Genomic DNA, 19,164 nt, shown 5'->3' on the forward strand with positions numbered 1-19,164 from the left:
TCCCAGCATTCCACTTCAGAGAGCAGCAGCTACATAGCTCTATACCAAGGTGCCCAGAGATCCTCCATAAGGGGTCTCTCACTCTCACCACCACAACATAGCTTTTAAATTTGTACCTAGATATCCATATCCATCAATTCCATCTACTATGGGCTGCACCCAGGTTGACTTTGAAACAGCTACAGTGTTCTGCTTTGAACCAGCAGGAGGAAATATTGTGAAAGCCAATTCGAGCGCGTGATACTTCTTGATGGTTTTGACTTCAGAAGCGAAACCTGGGAACAAATAGAGAACATTTATATACAGAGCCCTACAACTACACTTGAAATACTGATACATACATGCATTCACATTGAAATTAATGGTGGATATTTGGTTTCATCACATACTTTGGGGTGATTTCATACCCTAAATTGCACTACTGAGCCTCTTCAGGCTGAATCATTGAAGTACCATAAGCGAAGGGATTAATGCATGTGATTTCACCATCATGGTAAAAAGGTATATAATTTGGATAGATTCAGATTAAAATTATCTCTGTTCTATATAATGCTTAATGGCAACATTAGGATTCTTCATAGAAATATTTTATTAGGAGTATTCTAATAATTAAATTGGTATTATGTCCAGAAACTTATTCACTAATGATATTCATTAGTAGATAGTAGGTTTCCTAACTGCAATATTAATATGCAGGACTGAGATTTCAAAGGGGATGAAAATCATTGAGGGCCGGGTGCATAACTCATTTTGGCCCCTTTCGAAGTCCCAAGGTATCTGCTTTCTCTGAATTTATAATGAAAAGCACTACCTCAAGTTTCAGTTTGTACATTATTTTAGAGCATGAAAGATTAACTACAACTTCATGCAGTTACTCTCTTCAATAATGATTTAAAATGAGTGGTTGTTGATATGAAATAAGAACAAAATGAAATAACACTGACATCTAAAAGTCCAACAGGGTTTGATCCTGTAACTGTGTAATGTATGTACTTCTGTTGAAATCAACAGGAATAGGTACTTGTAAAGGGAGGCACCCACCTCTTACAATCTCCCCCTGGTTGTGTGTGTGTATATTTGTGCCTGCAATTTTTTCTCAGCTTCTTGGCTCATGGTACCCCCTGTTGGCAGCTGCTCTTGTCAAGCAGGTCTTTGGTGACTCAGCTCTCTGACTGATTCACAAACAGTCCATATGCAAACCAACCAACCCATGCTGATGTACAAGTCTAAAATGTCCTACAGTCTTCTGTGAACTCGGTCCTTTAATAGTCCAAGTGGGACCATCATGGTACCTTTCCATTGGCAATGTCTCTTTAGCTGTCCTTGGGCTCCAGTCCTCAGTCTGATCAACAGGGCTTCTCTCAGGCTATGTCTACACTGTGGGGGAAGAGGGGGAAGTTCAGAAAAAAATACGCCAATTGTGAACCACAATTTGCGTACCTTTTTCCCTTTGTTTTTTCAAAAGGGGCTTTTCTGACATTTGGCCCATTGTGACGAGGTGGCAGGTACTGAAGGGGAGAACCCCGTACCCCACACTATCCCAGTGCTCTACGCCGGTGCCGAGACATGCATGCAGCTGAGCCGGGGGTGCTCAGCAGCCGCCGCTTGCGCCTGCACTGGGGTGCCTAGTAACCCCAAGCCAGCGGGTGGCAGAGCGCATGTGCCGGCGTCCTTTGAGATGGGCTCTGGCTTTGAAAAGAGAAGCCCCAGAGGTAAGGAGGAGCGTCGAGCAAGGGCAAGGGAGTTCGCCCCGAGGGAGGACCATGGATGAGCTGACGTGGAAGGGAAACGTCACCCCGAGCCAGGGGGTATGGTGAGCATTGGGTGGCTCCGTGAGCCAGCGTGGGAGGGGAGGAAGCAGCTCAGGACAAGGCAGTGAAGGAGCCTGGGGGCCGGTGAGTTGAAGCTCAGTCCGCAGGCCGAGCAGGACGCTGGTGCTCCTCTTCTTAGGGTCCTGGGCTTCTTAGGGTCCTACCCTCCCTGCATGCAAGGGTCTATGGACTGCTGAGACTGTTCTGGGCAGTTACTGGTGGGGGAACTACCCAAGACTGGTGCTTGGTCAGGGGAGGGGCCAGCACAAGGGTCCTCTCAACCCACCCTGGCACGAACTTGTCACAGCCATCTACACGGGGCCACATGTGGGAAAACCCTCCTCTTTTGGAACATCCCTTATTCCTCATAAAAATGAGTAATACAGGGATGCTGAAAGAACGCACCCACTTTTTCAGAAACTATTTTGAAAAAGCAGACGGGTTCCCTGGATGTGGCAGAGTTTTTCTAGGATACCAGAGGATGAAGGTATCCCAGAAAAACTCTGCTATCTAGACGTAGCCTTAGTACCCTGGCTGGACAGTTTATGCACAAAGATTACAGCTCTGGGATGAAGTGGCACCTCCAGAGCTTCCTCCTGGGAGGATCCTTGCCGGCTCTTTAGTCATCTGACCCCAGCTCTCCAGCTCAGTCAGCCTCAGTTCAGCCCCCATCTGGGGTGGGAGGTAACAGGTCCAAAGAGAGTCTTTCCTGGGCCTGTAATCTCCTTTCTCTCAGAGCACAGTCAAGGGATGGAGAGGAGAGTCAGACCCTCTCACTACTCCAAGTCCCTGCCCAGTAGCAGCCACCTGTCTTCAACTGTATGTCCCATCTTAACTGAGTCCTGGTAGTCATCCAGAAGCTATACTCTTGCTTCCCTGGTCCATGTCAGCAAATACCTGCTTTAGCTGCTGCAGACTCTGCAGCCAGCCAAGGGCACCTCTTATTCTCTCTCCGCCCCCTCTTCCACCCTAGTTTAGTCACAGCACTCTCAAGAGAAAGAATGGCTTTAGTATTCACATTAGGAAGGGCTACAGTGATCCTTAGCCAGGGGCACATGTACCTTTGGGGGGCACAGAGGCCTTCCAGGAGGTACATCAACTCATCTAAATATTTGCCTGGTTTTACAACATGCTACATGAACAGCACGGGTAGTACAAACTATAATTTCATACAATGACTGGTTTATGCTACTAGATATACATGCTGAGAAGTCCTGTGGCACCTTATAGATTAACAGATTTATTGGAGAATAAGCTTTCATGGACAAAGACCCACTTTGTCAGATGCATCCTCATGGGTCTTTGCTCACAAAAGCTTATGCTCCAATAAATCTGTTAGTCTATAAGGTGCCACAGGACATCTAGTTGTTTTTTCAGATTCAGACTAATACGGCTACCCTTCTGATAGATATACACCCTGTGCACTGAAGCGTAAGTACAATATTTATATTCCAAAAAATGTATGTTATAATTATATGATAAAAATGAGAAAATATCTGGTAAAAAGGAGAAAAAAGCTGTTTTTCAGTAACAGTGTGCTGTGCTCCATATACTGCAAGGGATATTTTATTCTCCTTGCCAGTTTAGGGTGTGTCTAAACTACATCCCTCTTTCGACAAAGGGATGTAAATTAGACACTTCGAAATTGCAAATGAAGCCGGGATTTGAATTTCCTGCACTTCATTTGCATAAAAAAGCACTATTTTGAAAGTGAAACCACAGTCTAGATGTGGTTCTTTTGAAAATAGAAGCCTTTTTCGAAAGATCCTGTAAACCTGACCTAGACTGCAGTTTCACTTTCAAAATAGCGCTTTCTCAAAAGAGCGCCTTGACACGGTTATGCAAATGAAGCACAGGAAATTCAAATCCCAGCTTCATTTGCAATTTCAAAGTGTCTAATTTACATCCCTCTGTCGAAAGAAGAATGTATAGAATCATAAAACCATAGAGCTGGAAGAGACCTCAGAAGGTCATCAAGTCCAGCCCCCTGCTCTAGGCAGGTCCAATCCCAACTAAATCAACCCAGCCAGGGCTTTGTCAAGCCAAGACTTAAACACCTCTAGGGATGGAGACTCCACTACTTCCCTAGGTAACCCATTCCAGTGCTTCACTACCCTCCTAGTGAAATAGTTTTTCCTAATATCCAACCTGGACCTCTCCCACCACAACTTGAGACCATTGCTTCTTGTTCTGCCATCTGTCACTACTGAGAACAGCCTCTCTCCATCCTCTTTGGAACCTCCCTTCAGGAAGTTGAAGGCTGCTATCAAATCCTCCCTCACTCTTCGCTTCTTCAGACTAACAGACCCAACTCCCTCAGCCTCTCCTCATAAGTCATATGCTCCATCCCCCTAATCATTTTGGTTGCCCTCCACTGGACCCTCTCCAATGCGTCCACATCCCTTTTGTAGTGGGGGGCCCAGAACTGGACACAATACTTCAGATATGGCCTCACCAGAGCCGAATAAAGGGGAATAATGACATTTCTGGATCTGCTGGCAATGCTCCTCTTAATGCAACCTAATATGCCATTAGCCTTCTTGGCTGCAAGGGCACACTGTTGACTCATATCCAACTTCTCATCCACTGTAACCCCCAGGTCCTTTTCTGGTGAACTACTACTTAAGTGGTTGGTCCCCAGCTTGTCAAAATGTAGTCTAGATGTACCCTTAGTCTCCACTCACAGCCCACCTCCAAGACTATCAATTGTGGCAATATTGGACTTTTAAGTGTGAATGTCTTTGGCATTTCATTTCACTGCATAGCTATCCACCATGAACAACTTTTGTTTGGTAGCAATCTGAGTTATTTTGAAACCAGGATTAGAGGCAAAAGGATCTGTATCTGGTTAACGAACTCCAAGGTATCACAGCTCTCAAATCTGAATTTTTAAAATTTGTTGTCACAGTTCAGTAAAATCACTTCATGTTGCATTCATTTGCTTCAATATGAAATAAGTGAATGTCACACTTTTTTGTCATGCCATTTTTATTTAACAAATTATTTTCTATTCGTTAGTAAAAAAAATTATAAACAAGGCAGTTCATTTATCAAAATGAAAAATGTTCTACTCCTTGAACAAGGAAAGGGGAGTCTAAATAGACTGTCCCTGTTCCTAAATTAATGGAACTATCTTACATGTAATATTTTTCCTTAAGCATTAATGTAAGCACTTCATGATCATTAATGAAGAAATAGAGGAACAGGAGTTACAGTTGAAGGGCAAAACTGCTAAGAAAGCATCTCAGAGGGATGTCACTGACTGATAGGATCTAGGAAAATAAATGTAAGGATCATTGATCTCTGATATCATAATTAAATGCCTATAGTACATGACAAGGAAAAAGGACAAAAGCGTTTATTAAAACTTGACTAAGAACATGACCTGCTGGACTAACCAAAAACATATACTGAGAACCCATGCAAAGGGTTGCAGTCAACAAACACAATTTTAAAATATATTAATAACTTAAGAAACAACCTTTCATAAAAATTCCTGGTTATTGTTTACAAACTCCTTGGTATACAACAATCCAAAATTTGATCTGTGGCCAGATAATCTGCTGGTGTAAACTGTCACAGCTCCAAGGACTTCACTAAACCTACCACAATTTATGCCCGCAGAGGATCTGCCCACAAGAGTCATTTGTAACAGCACTGGCAGATTGTATTTTTTCACTCCAGTGAACATCAACATATTAAACATATAGATAACCTGAATTCTGGGATGTTTACTCATTTTTAATACAGGCTAGAACTCCCTGATCCGGAACTCTCAGGACCTGACTGGTTCCAGGAGGGATTTTGCCGGACAAGGGGAGATCATTTCTGGCCCCCCTGCTGCTGGCCCCACTCCCTATCCTGTCACCCCACCCAGCTTCCCAGCTTCCCAGTGCAACCCAGCGAGGTCACATGCCAAGCATCCTGACTCCCCCTACCCCCACAGCTCAGCTGAGCTGTGTGCTGGGCTCCCTAGCTCCCACACTCCCCACCCCAGCAGTACTGCACCTTTCTGGATCCCTCTGTAGCCCAACTAAGCTGCACACTGGGCCCTGCCCTCTGCAGCGCACCAGGCTCCCCCCCACCCCAGTGCTCCAAGCTCTCTCACTTCCTGCAGCATGCCAGGATAGTGCGCCAGGACTCTCTGATCCTGGAACATCCATAGTCCTGCAGGATCACAGATGTTGCCAGACCAGAAAATCCCAGTTTATAGAAGTGTGACCTGTATAGTGAAAACAAAATGCTAAAATTTCAGGCTATTTTGGCAGTCCTCATCATGTCCCAGTATAAACATTTAAAAATATTGTAGCATATAAAGTGATCCATGAAGACTATCAGTTCCCATCCAGACCTGTTAATACCTACTTCTCCCACACAGCTACAACTTTCTAAAAAATATGGGAGAACAGGACTATCCAGGGAAAGCTGAATAAGGAATGCAAAAAACTGATCTGGTAATATAGACCACATTTATTGTAACAGAAAAAAAATAATTTGCTAAAATTAAACTAGTAACAGTAGTATGAATGTTACTGTGTATTATTACTGAAAACTAACAAAGCCCAGCCAGGATCCCAGATCTGGAAAAATGACAAAACATTACTAATTTTAAAGGAAAGGAAAAAACAAATAGCAGGGGAATTGCAGAACAGGACATTCAAATTCCAATTGCTAGCTAGCAGAATAGTCAATCTGTAAGCAACTCCCAGAGCTTGAGGAAAGGTGATAAACAGTAGGCATTTGGATTGGCAGAGACAAAACATGTCTGTTATATATACCAGCTTGCATGAGTCACCTGCTCAGTTCCATCACTAGCATTCACCACTTTCACACAATGCAACTTCCCCAAAGGCACTCCCAATTTGTGTTGGGAAATACAATACCCAGCACTTCTCAGACTGTAAGATGAATGATCCACTCTTCCATTGCCTTATTGCCTACAGGTTCTGGGGATGGCAAACTTAATTCTTGTAATGTCCCTTCACACCATTAATACTGTAAACAACATCAGATCCATCGTTCTGCATCTGTTAACTGAAGGCATAGCACACTAAAAGTTGACACCATATAGCAGAAGACTAAAATGGATTTATGCATGCACGTAAGAATATTTTTAGCTTATAATTGCAGCAGTTATACAAATAATTTATTACAAATTGCCTGTTTATTACACCAAAGATTCTGATTTCTATTGGTTCAGGCAGCTAAAATGATTCTTTCGCTGTCAGGAAGTTATCCAGGGAAGCCACACTGGTAACTATTTATGCGCTCAGGCTTTTCAAGTTGTAAAAAAAACACAACAAAAAAACATTCCCTTTGTTCTCTCCAGGATGTGGAGACCAGGAAACCATATTCTTCTCTAATCAAACATCTAAATGCTTGGCACAAATGAGTTCATTAGGAAATCTATAATTGGATTCCCTGACCATTCTGTTCCTAAAGCTCTTTGATAAATAATAGGTTAATTAAATTATTCCCACTATACTGGTAATAAATTTCCATTTTTTTCATGTTCAATGAAACAACACACTTTCTACATCTTTATAAGTAAAGATTGCTCTTTCAGGCAGCCCAGCAGTTAAACTGTTTTTTGTTTTGAAAGCCATTTTTTAATTTGAAGCCAGAAAGGTAATACCAGTCTTTCATTTCTTTCTTTGAAAAGAACAAATTAAATTACTCTTCTTGTTAATTGCCCATGTTTTGTTTTCTGTCATGGCAGGAAAATAATTGTATATGGCATAAGGAAAAACTGCATATAGCATATCAATATAGAACAAAGAAAACTTATAGGCAAATTCACATACACCTGAACTTTAATAGGAGTACACTTTGGTTAAGAATCTGCCTGCCTCTTTGCTGATATACGTAAGAGGTAGGGTAGAAGGCACAGGAAGCTCCTCCTGATCTCTTGCATATTCATAGAGAAAGCAGTCCGAATGTTGATGCTTGTGATTATTAGCGAAGGCAACACAGACTAGTTCAGTCACAAGCACCCCATGTTCCGGAGGGAACGTGACTAAGACCAGAGGTTAGTGGCTATTGCCTATACTCACCAGCATCAGCTGGTGTTTGGAGGCTGGTGCTAGGAGAAAAGCTACACCTCTAAAAAGGTACAGGATCAGCTTCTGAGTTCTCTCCTACTTTGTCTGCTCTAGCACTTTGCAGGTAGAATCACACCACTGCTGCTGCTGCTGCCGCCGCCGCAGTAAGACCTGTATACCCACCACTTTCGTCCTGACTGTAGAATCCACAATAGAATATTTTATTTAGTTTGATGACAACAAAACATGTTTAGTGGACAAAGGGAAAACGTGACATTTTGGACAGTGGAGGCAGTGTCACGTAGTGGATGGGCCACTGTACAATGGCTCAGAAGGACCTGGATTCTATTAATAACACTGCCACTAGCCTAGTTCAGCCTCCATGGTCTGGACTCCTATAGTCTGGTATGATATATGATCCGGCATCCTTGTGCATGCTCCTGAGCTGGAGCACTCATGGGGAAAAGCCAGCCTTCCACTGAACGACTCCTCCTCCGCCCTCCCAGAGCTTATAGTGAGCTACAATCTCAGGGCAGGAGGAAAGGGGAGAAGTGGTAACAGGGGATGTTCAGGGGGAAGAGGCAGGGTTGCTATAGAACCCTGTGGCCGGGGACCAAGAGTGGACTCCTGCAGCTGGTGGCGGAGACTAGGATTAGTGGCGGGGGCTGGTGGTGGAGATGTGCTCCTGGAGTTCCGTATCCATCCTGCCTCTTCTCCCAAGTGTCCCCTCTGCTCAGGCAATGGCAGCCCCTCTGCAGCTGCCAGAGTGGAGCCCCACAGCCAGTGGCAGCAGAGGGGTTGGCACTGACTGAGTGGAGACTTCAGGGGGTGCTCAGGGGAAGAGGCAGGGTGGCTTCAAAGCCCTGTGATTGGGGTCTGGGAGCACAGCCTGGTTGACATGGGGGCTTGGTGCACTCCACTGGACTGTGCTCCTAGCCCCTAACCATGGGGCTCTATAGCCATTCGGCTTCTTCCTCAAAGCACACCCCTTCCCCAGCCTCCACTTACTCAATGCTGACCTGGAATGTCTGGCAAATTCCTTAGTTCGGAGCTAGTCGGGTCCCAAGGTTGCTGCACCAGCAAGTTACAACTGTACTGGGTGACTTCAGGTGGATCACTTCCCCTCTCTGTGCCTGATTCCCCATATGTAAATGAGGGTAATAATAGCTGCATCATTTATAAAGTGCTTTGAGATCTACTGATGAAAAGTGGCATTGATGAGCCAGATATTATAGGGCTTAAATTCTGCTTCAGTGACAGCCTCTAGTTCAACCTTATAAACCCCTTTTGAACTCAGTAGGACAGCATTATAAACCATCTTGAATCTTCGACAGAAATAATAAACGAAGATTCACTAAAGACAAATGTAACATGATTCACATAAGCAGAGAGAATCAAATTCACAAGTATAGAATGGAGGAGTACTAACTAGTCTGTACCAACACAAAAAGGGATATGGGGGTTGCACTGGAAGACAAAGCCAACTCCAAGCCCCAAAATGTTGAGTTAGGTTCTGTTAATATATTACATGTAAATTAAGAGAAGTAATTATGGTAAAATGGGCTGTAATTGCTTTAAAAACACTTTCATTATATGCATGCTTTGTACGATCAGAGGGAAAATATTTTGATAGTAATTACCTAAATTTAATTCAACTTAATGGTGTGCTATTAGCTGGGGTGGGTAAGAAAAAAAAATTAATTTGAGCTACTTTTTCTGAAACGCAGAAATTGCAAAATATACTATAACTGGACACAGGAATTACCCATTTTACAGGATTATTAGCTACTCCAGCTGGATTGACCACAAATTAAGTACTATTCGGCACAACACTTCAGCACATACATAACTTTGAACTACACACTGAAGGTCAATTGACTTTAGTGGTACTTTAGCACGTACTTAGGTGTTTTGCTGAATAGCATGTGCTACCTTGGATTACTGAATTGGGGCTTACAAGTAGGTCTATTAAAGTCAATGGAACAATTTACAATGTATATCATGAGGCACCTGTGTAAATTTCTGCAAGATTGAACCTGATAGGACAACAGACCACACCCAAAAGAATTTTAGGAGGAGACTTTAAAAAGCACCCAAGGATTTAGAAGTACAAGCCCCACTGAAAACATGCTCCTAACCTGCAGAGAGGCTTTTTTTTTTTTAAATCTCTTCCTTAATTTTCTAAGACAGGTAGCCATGTTAGTCTGTAACTTTAAAAAAAAACCTACAAGTAGTCCTGTAGTACCTTAGAGACTAATAATTTAACAATTTTTTTATATTATATATATAGATATATAAGAGAGAGAATCATGAGGTTTCATGAACAAAACCCACTTCCTCATATGAGACTTTATATTATATTATATTATATTATTTTATATTATATTATATTATTATTGATTTCTGATCAAACAAAAATCACATTTAATTTGTGACCTATCCTTTTCTACTAAGACCTAATCTGAACATAGCAGGCACCTGAAGAAGATTGGTCAATATACAGAGGTAATCATTTTGTTTTTTATTAATATTATCTATATTTGTGTATATTGTCTTTCAAAACAGCATTGGACCAAAATATATTTGTATTCATTACCTCCTGGTAAATCAGATATAGATTTTTTTTTCTTACAAAAGACTCAAATTTATGCTACCGTGAAATTAACTAGTTTCTGTAATTTAGTTTAAAGAGTTTACCTACTCCTGCTGTTCTGTAGTCAATAAAATTATCTAAGCATTATTCACAAAGCATTCATGGTTAGCTTCTATTTGAAAGACAACCGCAATGGGAAAAAAAATCAAGCCAACTTATTTCTAAAAATTTATGATTACTAATAATACAATTATGATAATATAAGATTTTTTCAAAGGAAACAAAAGTTATGTTCATATACTTGATCTTATGTTCACTATTAAATAAAATACTGTTTTTTTCTTCTCCAATAACTAAATTACTATTATGTCAGTTCATATTTTTGTTTTGTAAGCAGCTCAGAAACTTGTCTTAATATGTTTATTAATATGTTTCTGCAGCAATATGCCAAATATTATTGTGGACTTCCTACTGTGTAGACATATTTATCCACATATATTTTAATTTGTTAACAGAGCCAACATGATATGGAATCAGTGAGAAGTATTAGGAATGAGTGAGTAGTTTGCACTCGTGGGGAGTGATGTGATATATGAAAGAAAGCATAGAGTCAAATGAGTCGACCTGACCATAGAGTGAGTATTGACAGAAATTCCATCCTTGAACAATAAGGCTATGTCTACATGGCAGAGTAATTTCAGAATAACTGACATTATTCCAAAATAACATAGTCTGCATCTACATAGCAAGCAGTTATTTCAACATAATGTTGAAATAATGTCAAGCTGGAGGACTTTTTACTCTGACTTCTGTAACCCCCATTTTACGAGGAGTAAGGGAAGGTGGAGGAAGAGTGCTCTAACTCGGATTTCCTGCTGTCTCTGTTCTGTGCATAAACCACTTACTACTCCCTCTCTTCACTTCCTCCCCCCCCCCTTATATCCCATCAGCCTCTCTCCTAGTAAGAGATTCTCTGATTAATGGCTTTTCTGGTGCATCTCTTGTTAGTTCTTTATGCTGCCACAGTACCAAGTCTGTGTCCTGGCAGCACTTTGCTAAGAACATTTAGCTCAGTGAACATCAGTCTACTCACTAAGCCTACATGTCCAAACAGGACTGAAGGGTGCCATGGCAGTCCCACATGCATTTCCTGCTCAACCAAGAAAGAGTTAAAGAGAAAATCCCTCAAGAACCACCACCAAGCAGCCTGTAAGGAATATGGGACTATCCCTTTGGAAAACAGGAAGATCCCTGGGTATAGTGGTTCCCCAGTCCTCAGAGTGTATCAAGCAATCAAGCCTGTGCTCAGCATGGCATGGGGAGGATAAAACTTTGCACTAGAGGTCTTTTGCATCTGGTTTGTGCAGACCTAGGATCCCAGCAAGAGGGAACGTCTGGAAAGGAAGAGGCTGCGTGTATACAGGGTAGGATATAGTTGGTCTTGCTTCTTGCCCAGCTTTGCAGTGTCACCCCCACACCAGACACAAAGGTGCTCCACAAACACCCCACCCAGCGTGACTTGCTCTCCGGGGAGCCTCTGTGCGGGCAGAGGTAGAGCGGTGGGAGGACGGGTATCAGCACCAGATGTGCGGCGGTTCTTATGAATTGGGACAACTAGGTCAGAGGACCACTTCATAGCCAGATGTGGGGATTTGAGCCTGTTGCTGCTCAGAGCTCTGTGGGCCAGTACTCCCTGTGCACAAAGCCCACTGGCAGCTGCGCCCCTTTCCCCACACTGGCGATCTGTCTGACCAGGACCCTCTTCCCTCCCACCATGCAAGGCTCACCCTCTCCCAGGGCAGTGCAGCCCGGCACTGGTGGGGACCCGCACCTAAAGGCCTCCCCCACCCTCCAGGAGCACATGGCGCTTTTAAGCAAAACACCCCGATCTCAATGTAGGGGCAGAGCTGAAGAGGCTTGGCGCGTTCCCACCCCCCAGGCCAATTAGAGTCTGGGGGCAGGGGAGTGGCAGGGCCTCCACGGGTCAAATCCACCCGGTTGGTGGGCCAGATCCAGCTTGCGGAGGCCCTTTTGCCCACCCCTGATATATGGCAATTATTCAATAAAATGAATAATATTTGAAGTTGAAATCCTACACGTTTAAAACTGTTTTTTTACTTCCCTTTTGCAAGTACATTAATAAAAAACTCTATTACATATATTTAATTTCTTGAACTTTCCTATAAGTGTAATCTACGCAAAATGACTTTGCCTGGTAAACAACAGGCATCACCTGCAAGTATAATATGTTTGAGAATTTGAGTGTCTGTCTGTCTGCCCATGACTCTCTTTGTTCAAGATCTCCTCCATGGTTGGTATGCAGCTTTTTCATATCCTAACTTAAAGCAAGGGGTGGGGTGGTTTTGCCAGAACAATGGGATATGCATGGAATGAGATAGATATACTCCAGAATGACCACAGAGGGGCAGCAAGCATATCCACCCCCATGTCCCTGATTGCCCCGGAGAGCCAAGGAGCATCTGCTGGCCTAGCAGCACAGCCCCTGCAACCCTGTCTGGATCCAGGAGAAGTCCCCACTGCCTCGACAGTCCTGGAGAGCTGTGGAGCAGGTGGTGGCCAGACAGCATAGCTCCAGCCACTCTAGGCAAGCCTTGAGGAGCAGCGGCCATCTGCCCCCAGCCCTTGCCCTGATCCCCCCTCTCCTTACTCTGACTCCTGCACCCCCACACACTCTCCTGTGTCTCCCACACCTCTCAACCCTCTGCCCTGACTCCTGCATCCCCTCCCCCTGCCCTAAGTCCTCTATTAAGCATAAACCACCACAATTACTATTTTTCAGGATATTACTCAATAGAAGAGGCATGTACTCAGCACATCTTTTAAACACTGTATTCCAAAAGAAGGGCAAACTGAGGAAGTGAAGATAATAACAAGCAGAGATATGATAAAGGGAGACAACTGGATATAGTTATTGGGAACTCCTGGCAAACTGCATGCATCCAACAATATGAGTTTTAATACAGCCAAATGTAAAGTTATCCATCTAGGAATAAAGAACACAGGCCATATTTCCAATATGGGCATTCTATCCTGGAAATAGTGATCCTGTAAAGGACAAGGGGATGATGGTAGATAGTGACCTGAACAATGCAAGGCTCTGGTCAAAAGGGGCTAATGCTACTCTTGGATGTATAAACAGGAATTTGGAGGATGAGTAAAGAGTTTACATTATCTACTTGGAAGTCATGCAATAGATACAGAATACAACAGTCAGTTCACAGTTCAAAATTCAAGAAGGGTTTTGATAAACTGAAGAGGGCTTAGAGAAGAGCCACAAGAATGATTAAAGGATTAGAAACCTTGCCTTACTGCGAGAGAGACAATCTATTTAATTTAACAAAGAGAAGGTTAAGAGGACGCAGTTTGTAAGTACCTACATGGCAACAAAAATCTTTACTCTCTTTATCTAGCACACAATTACAACAAAATCCAGGGGCTGAAAATCCAAGCTAGAACAAGTCAGACTGGAAATACGGTTAAAATTTTTCATAGTGAGGCTAATTAACCACTGGAACAACATACCAAGAATTATGGTGGATTCTCTATTGCTGGAAATTTTAAAATCAAGATTGGATTTTATGTGAGTATTTTGTGAAATATGGTCTAATTGAAGCAGGAATTAATTCAGATAAGTTGTATGGCATCAGTTATACAGGAGGTCAGACTAGATTATCATAGTGGTCCTTTTTCACCTCATAATCAATGAATCTATAAAAATATATGTACTTTATGAAATTTGCACTTTAATCTATTCACATGGCTAAAATCTAAACTTAATGTACTTTTTAAATGTGCTTAACTCAAATACAAACTTTCACATTGCAGGCTATGAGATGGTTGGCAAAGATATGCTATAAAATATGCTATAAACAAGCTTTTAAATTAAATATAAAATCTCTGTTAAAAATAAATATAAAATTATTTGTATCAAAATAGATGACTTGTCTTGTTACCCAGATTAATACTTGGAATCCAGATTAATACTTGGAATCCAGTGAATTTTAACAACAAGTGTTTGGTATACGGTAATTAAATAAATGTGTGAGAGAAGAAGAAAAATGCATCATGCCCCTGATGTAGATTTATGGTGGCTGAAAGTGCTGTAAAGCTTTCATTACTACAAGTCTGGGATGACTATATTAACAACAAGGAGCACAGTCACAAGTGAGATAAATGTATCCTCCTAAACTAGTGACCATCAAACTTATTAAATACTATACATTGGAAAAAAAACTGGGTTAAATTAACATTATTAAAGTTAAAAAAGAACAAGTAGTCTAGTAGCACCTTAAAGACTAAAAAAACATGTAGATGGTATTGTGAGCTTTCGTGGGCACAACCCACTTTTTCAGATGACTGAAGCGTTGGAAGTTTATATTAAATTTGAACACCCAAAGGTTAAGATTTCCAGAATTCAGGTTGCCTGTGAATCTTTAATTTGGCCCTTTCGTTCTTATGCATTTTGGTGCTATCTTTAAATATTTGATCATACATAAAGTTACGTGAATGTCACAGATGTTGTGAAAGTCATGGATTCTGTGACTTTCTATGTCCTACATGATATTGGAGTTGCACAACTGTCCAGCCCCATATTGGCAGTTAAGAGAAACTCACACACACAGCTTCCCATCCCTCATGGGAGCACAGGAACCTTCCTCAGTGGCCAGGGCAACCGTAGATTCCTAGAGTTTCCCAACAGCTGGTGGGGGACCCTGCATTTCTCAGTCACTACAGGAGGTGGGGGACCCCTCTATCAACCCCCAGCCCTACAGGGCACAGGGTTATGCCCCCAGTTCCTACCTCCGTGGTCAGGTTCCCTCCCAGCTACCAGCCACCTAGCTGGAGCAGGGTGCTGGATCTCTTCCCTCCCCATTTTGTCAAGGCAGTTTTTAATACTGTAGAAGGCAGGGACCAGTCACAAGCTTCCATGAACTTTTGTTCATTGCCTGCCCTTGCTGCTTATCTTAGTTTCTGCCCAGCATTGCCACATTCAAGACAAGATACCTTAAATAAGAGCAGAGAGCTCTCTGTCCTCTCAGCAACCCTGTGTAGGGCCCAGTCATCATGACAGAGGAAACTGATTCAAATGCAGAGGGAAAAAAGCCAGACTTATTGGGGAAGGGGAGTAAATTGGACAGAACTGTCTAGGATAACTTCCTATGTCACTTACTCCTCATGTTTGTCAGATTTTGAGGGGGGGGGGTTTCTGCTTTTACTTTGGTATGTATTAGCTACTATGAAAATGCTGGCATCAATGGCATGGATAGAGCACAGTGATTTCTACAAGGGCAATATCAAGTCAACAGCTTTTGATCCAGAAAATGAACCCAACACATGGGGCATTCATTAATTTTTATGGGCCCATCTCATTGTTATAAGTGATTGAAAGATATTACTATACCATAAATTCATGTACCTTTCAAGTTATAGGATGGCTTTTTGCAATCACATTGGTAGTAAGAGTCACTTCTAAAAGGATATGTCCAGTACCTATTATAGTTGTTACATTAAATTGTCAATGTATGGCCTGTCAAATGGTTTACTAGTAGCACAACAGAACCTGAAAGACATAAAGGACATTCTTATTCATTTAAAGCCCTTGCATAGGGCACCTGTTACAGGCACAGATGTACAGACTGACCAGCCGACAAAATAGAATGGGAACAATGTGAGTATCTCTTAGCCTCATGCAAAGATAACTGTGGTTGTTGGCTAATATGGAAATGAAGTTTGTCAGAAAAGTTTTGTAGAGAGAGAGACACAATAAAACTATATATAGTTTTTATTTAACATATTTTGGTGTAGAGCTATTATTTAGAAATAATAATTATGTATAATGTATAACATATAATTACATAAATAATTAGTATAATCCTGAGATGAGATGAGGGCTATTAGTGGCAGTGGATACTTTGAACCTTGCATATTTAGTCAAGAAGACCAATGACACCCAATCAAACTACTTTAAAATGAATTACAACAAACAATGGCAGCACAGCTGCCATTAGCACTATAATTAAGTTTAGGAGGGAAACAGCAGCTGAATGCAATCAGATAATTAAGGAGCAAGCTTTTGTTAACACTGACTATCAGTAGGGTCATGATTCTGCAGATTTTGAATTTATTAGGACTCAACAGACTAATCTATTTTTATACCACTGGTGTATTTCTGTTTCTTTTACCAATCAAGTATATTTCTGACTAGCAGCCAGTTGGTCATTTATTTATTTACACTATTTATCATTAATTTAGAGAAAAAAATACATTTACAAAATCTAAGATTACCATGGAAACCTTACTCTTAATCCCCAAAGACTGTGGGAACAATTGGTGATACAATTGTAATGGCTGAATAACAAGGCCATGAGTATAATAAAGATTGCAGTTATAAAATTACTATTAAGTAATCTCTCTATTCGAAGTCCAACTATACTTTTGGTAGTAGTTCCAGCTGTGTAACCCAGTCCCAGAAGGGAAATTTCCCTATTGAATAGAATTTTTGAAAATATTTTAAAATAACATTTGAAAAAAATACAGAATAAACCTCATCATAGTAAAGGAACTCATAAAAGTAATCTATAGTTAGAATTTCCTAGTACATGTCCATCTTTAAGTAAGAATATTGTAGTTTTAACTGTCAGATTTGGTGACAAAAGGGTTTGGATATATTTTATATAGATTACAAATATACTGGTTCAGATCTTTGGGATATGAATTAAATTCAAGGATCCCATAACCTGGGATTGACCTCTCAAGGTGTAATCCTTCAGATGAGTGGTCAGCTCAATTTCTCATCATCCATAGTGACTGCACTGGTACTGGCCCACGAAAGCTCATCATCTAATAAACCATCTTGTTAGTCTTTAAAGTGCTACATTGTCCTGCATTTTGCTGCACTGGTACATAAGAACATAAGAATGGCCATACTGGGTCAGATCAAAGGTCAATCTAGCCCAGTATCCTGTCTTCCAACAGTGGCCAATGCGACTGAGGGAGGGAGTGAAAAGAACAGGGAATCAAGTGATCGTTCTCATGTCATCCATTTCCAGCCTTTGACAAACAGAGGCAAGGAACACCATTCCCATTCATCCTGGCCAATAGCCATTGATGGACCTAACATCTATGAATTTCTCTAGTTCTTTTTTGAATCCTGTTGAAGTTCTGGTCTTCACAACATCCCATTGGTAGGATTTACCTATTTGATTGCATGCACACAGAAGTCAAAGGGAAAGGGTGCATCTTCAAGATCCTCATTAACTTTCTTTCAGAAAAAAAAATTCTTGAGTTGAAAGCAGGTACCGATTGAAAGGAATAGTAATCTTGCCATGGACTTCCAAAAGCCAGAATTTCACTCCTACTGTTTAATAACAACAACAGTTGTCCTGTGGTGGCACCTGAGAGACTAACATATATGATATATGTACACGTACACACACACACACACACACACACACACACACACACACACACACACACACACACAGAGGCTACATCTAGACTGAAGACTTCTTTCAGAAGAAGCTTTTCTGGAAGAGATCTTCTGAAAAAACTTCTTCTGAAAGAGAGTGTCCACACTGCCAAAGCACATTGAAAAAGCAATCTGCTTTTTTGAAAGACAGTGTCCACTTTGAATGGATGCTATCTCGCATTTAAGCTGTGATTACTATGGATGGAGTGGCCACCAGGGTACCTGTGCTTTTTCCTCTTTCCTCTTCTTTCGAAAGAAAACCCTCTTTCCCATCCACACACACCTTTTCCCAAAAGAGCTCTTTCAGAAAAAGGCTTCTTCCTCATAGAAAGGGGTTTACCAATTTTGGAAAAACCTCTCTCTTCTTTCAATTTTCTTTTAAAAGAATGAGATTGTTTGTGGACATAATTTTTTTTTTTTTTTCAGAAAAATGACTATTTTTCTGAAAAAAACTCTGTAGTCTAGATATACCCAGAGAGAGAGAGAGAGAGAGAGAGAGAGAGAGAGAGAGAGAAAACTTGCATCCCCACAGCAAGGAAAAAAAAGGTGGGAGGAGAAGAGAGGAAGCTTCTTAGGCAACTGTGACTCTTGACGCTACATCATGGTTCCACAAATGAGGTGGTTTCAGGCCTTGCACCATTTCTAATTTTGTTCAGCCGAGATATTCAAAAGATAGAAAAGCAACCATTAAAATGACAATTGATATTAATGCATCTTTCTGTATAAGGTAAAAAAGTTCATATTTTGAGTTTCTGGTTAAACTATTTGATTTTTAACCAAATCCTAAATATTTTTTCAATCAAAATGTTTATGGCCAGTTCTATTGACACAAACTATTCTAAAGTAATTTGTGTTTGTTTGTGGGAAGTCACTTTCTTCCATCTCTGGTTCTGTATGGTCCAAAGGTTTCATTTCATCTGTAGATCAATCAAGTAGATGTCTAATCTTACTTTGAGGGTAATTCCCCACCCTCCTTTTCTTGTTCAGGAAATCCATTTTTAGACATATAGAAGGCAAACAGAATTTGGTTTTTAGGGTATGTCTATAGTTCAGCTGGGAGCATGCTTTCCAGTGCAGGTTGACAGACACATACTAGTTAACGTTCTAAAAATAGTAGTTTAGATAAGGCAGGGATAGTGGTAGTTCAGGCTTGCTGCCTGAGTATGATTGTGACAGGGTGAGGTCACAGACAACAACTTGGGGGTGATTCCTGGAGTGCTGACAAGGCCA

The 19,164-nt window shown here is 41.4% G+C and overlaps 1 protein-coding gene across 10 annotated transcripts in view; it reads right to left on the bottom strand.

The window, feature by feature from the left end:
• IQCM (IQ motif containing M) overlaps nt 1-19,164 on the bottom strand; it is a 157,227-nt gene that overhangs the window by 33,723 nt on the left and 104,340 nt on the right. For 9 of the 10 annotated variants that reach the window (XM_025185513.2, XM_025185499.2, XM_025185501.2 and 6 more), the window contains one exon: nt 117-275. The exons of the other annotated variant lie outside the window; for it this stretch is intronic. In XM_025185513.2, the coding sequence (XP_025041298.1) occupies nt 117-275 (159 nt within the window). The remainder of the gene's footprint in view (nt 1-116; nt 276-19,164) is intronic. 10 annotated transcript variants of the gene reach the window in all.

This window comes from Pelodiscus sinensis, chromosome 5, assembly GCF_049634645.1.
Source record: "Pelodiscus sinensis isolate JC-2024 chromosome 5, ASM4963464v1, whole genome shotgun sequence".
Taxonomy (NCBI): domain Eukaryota; kingdom Metazoa; phylum Chordata; order Testudines; family Trionychidae; genus Pelodiscus; species Pelodiscus sinensis.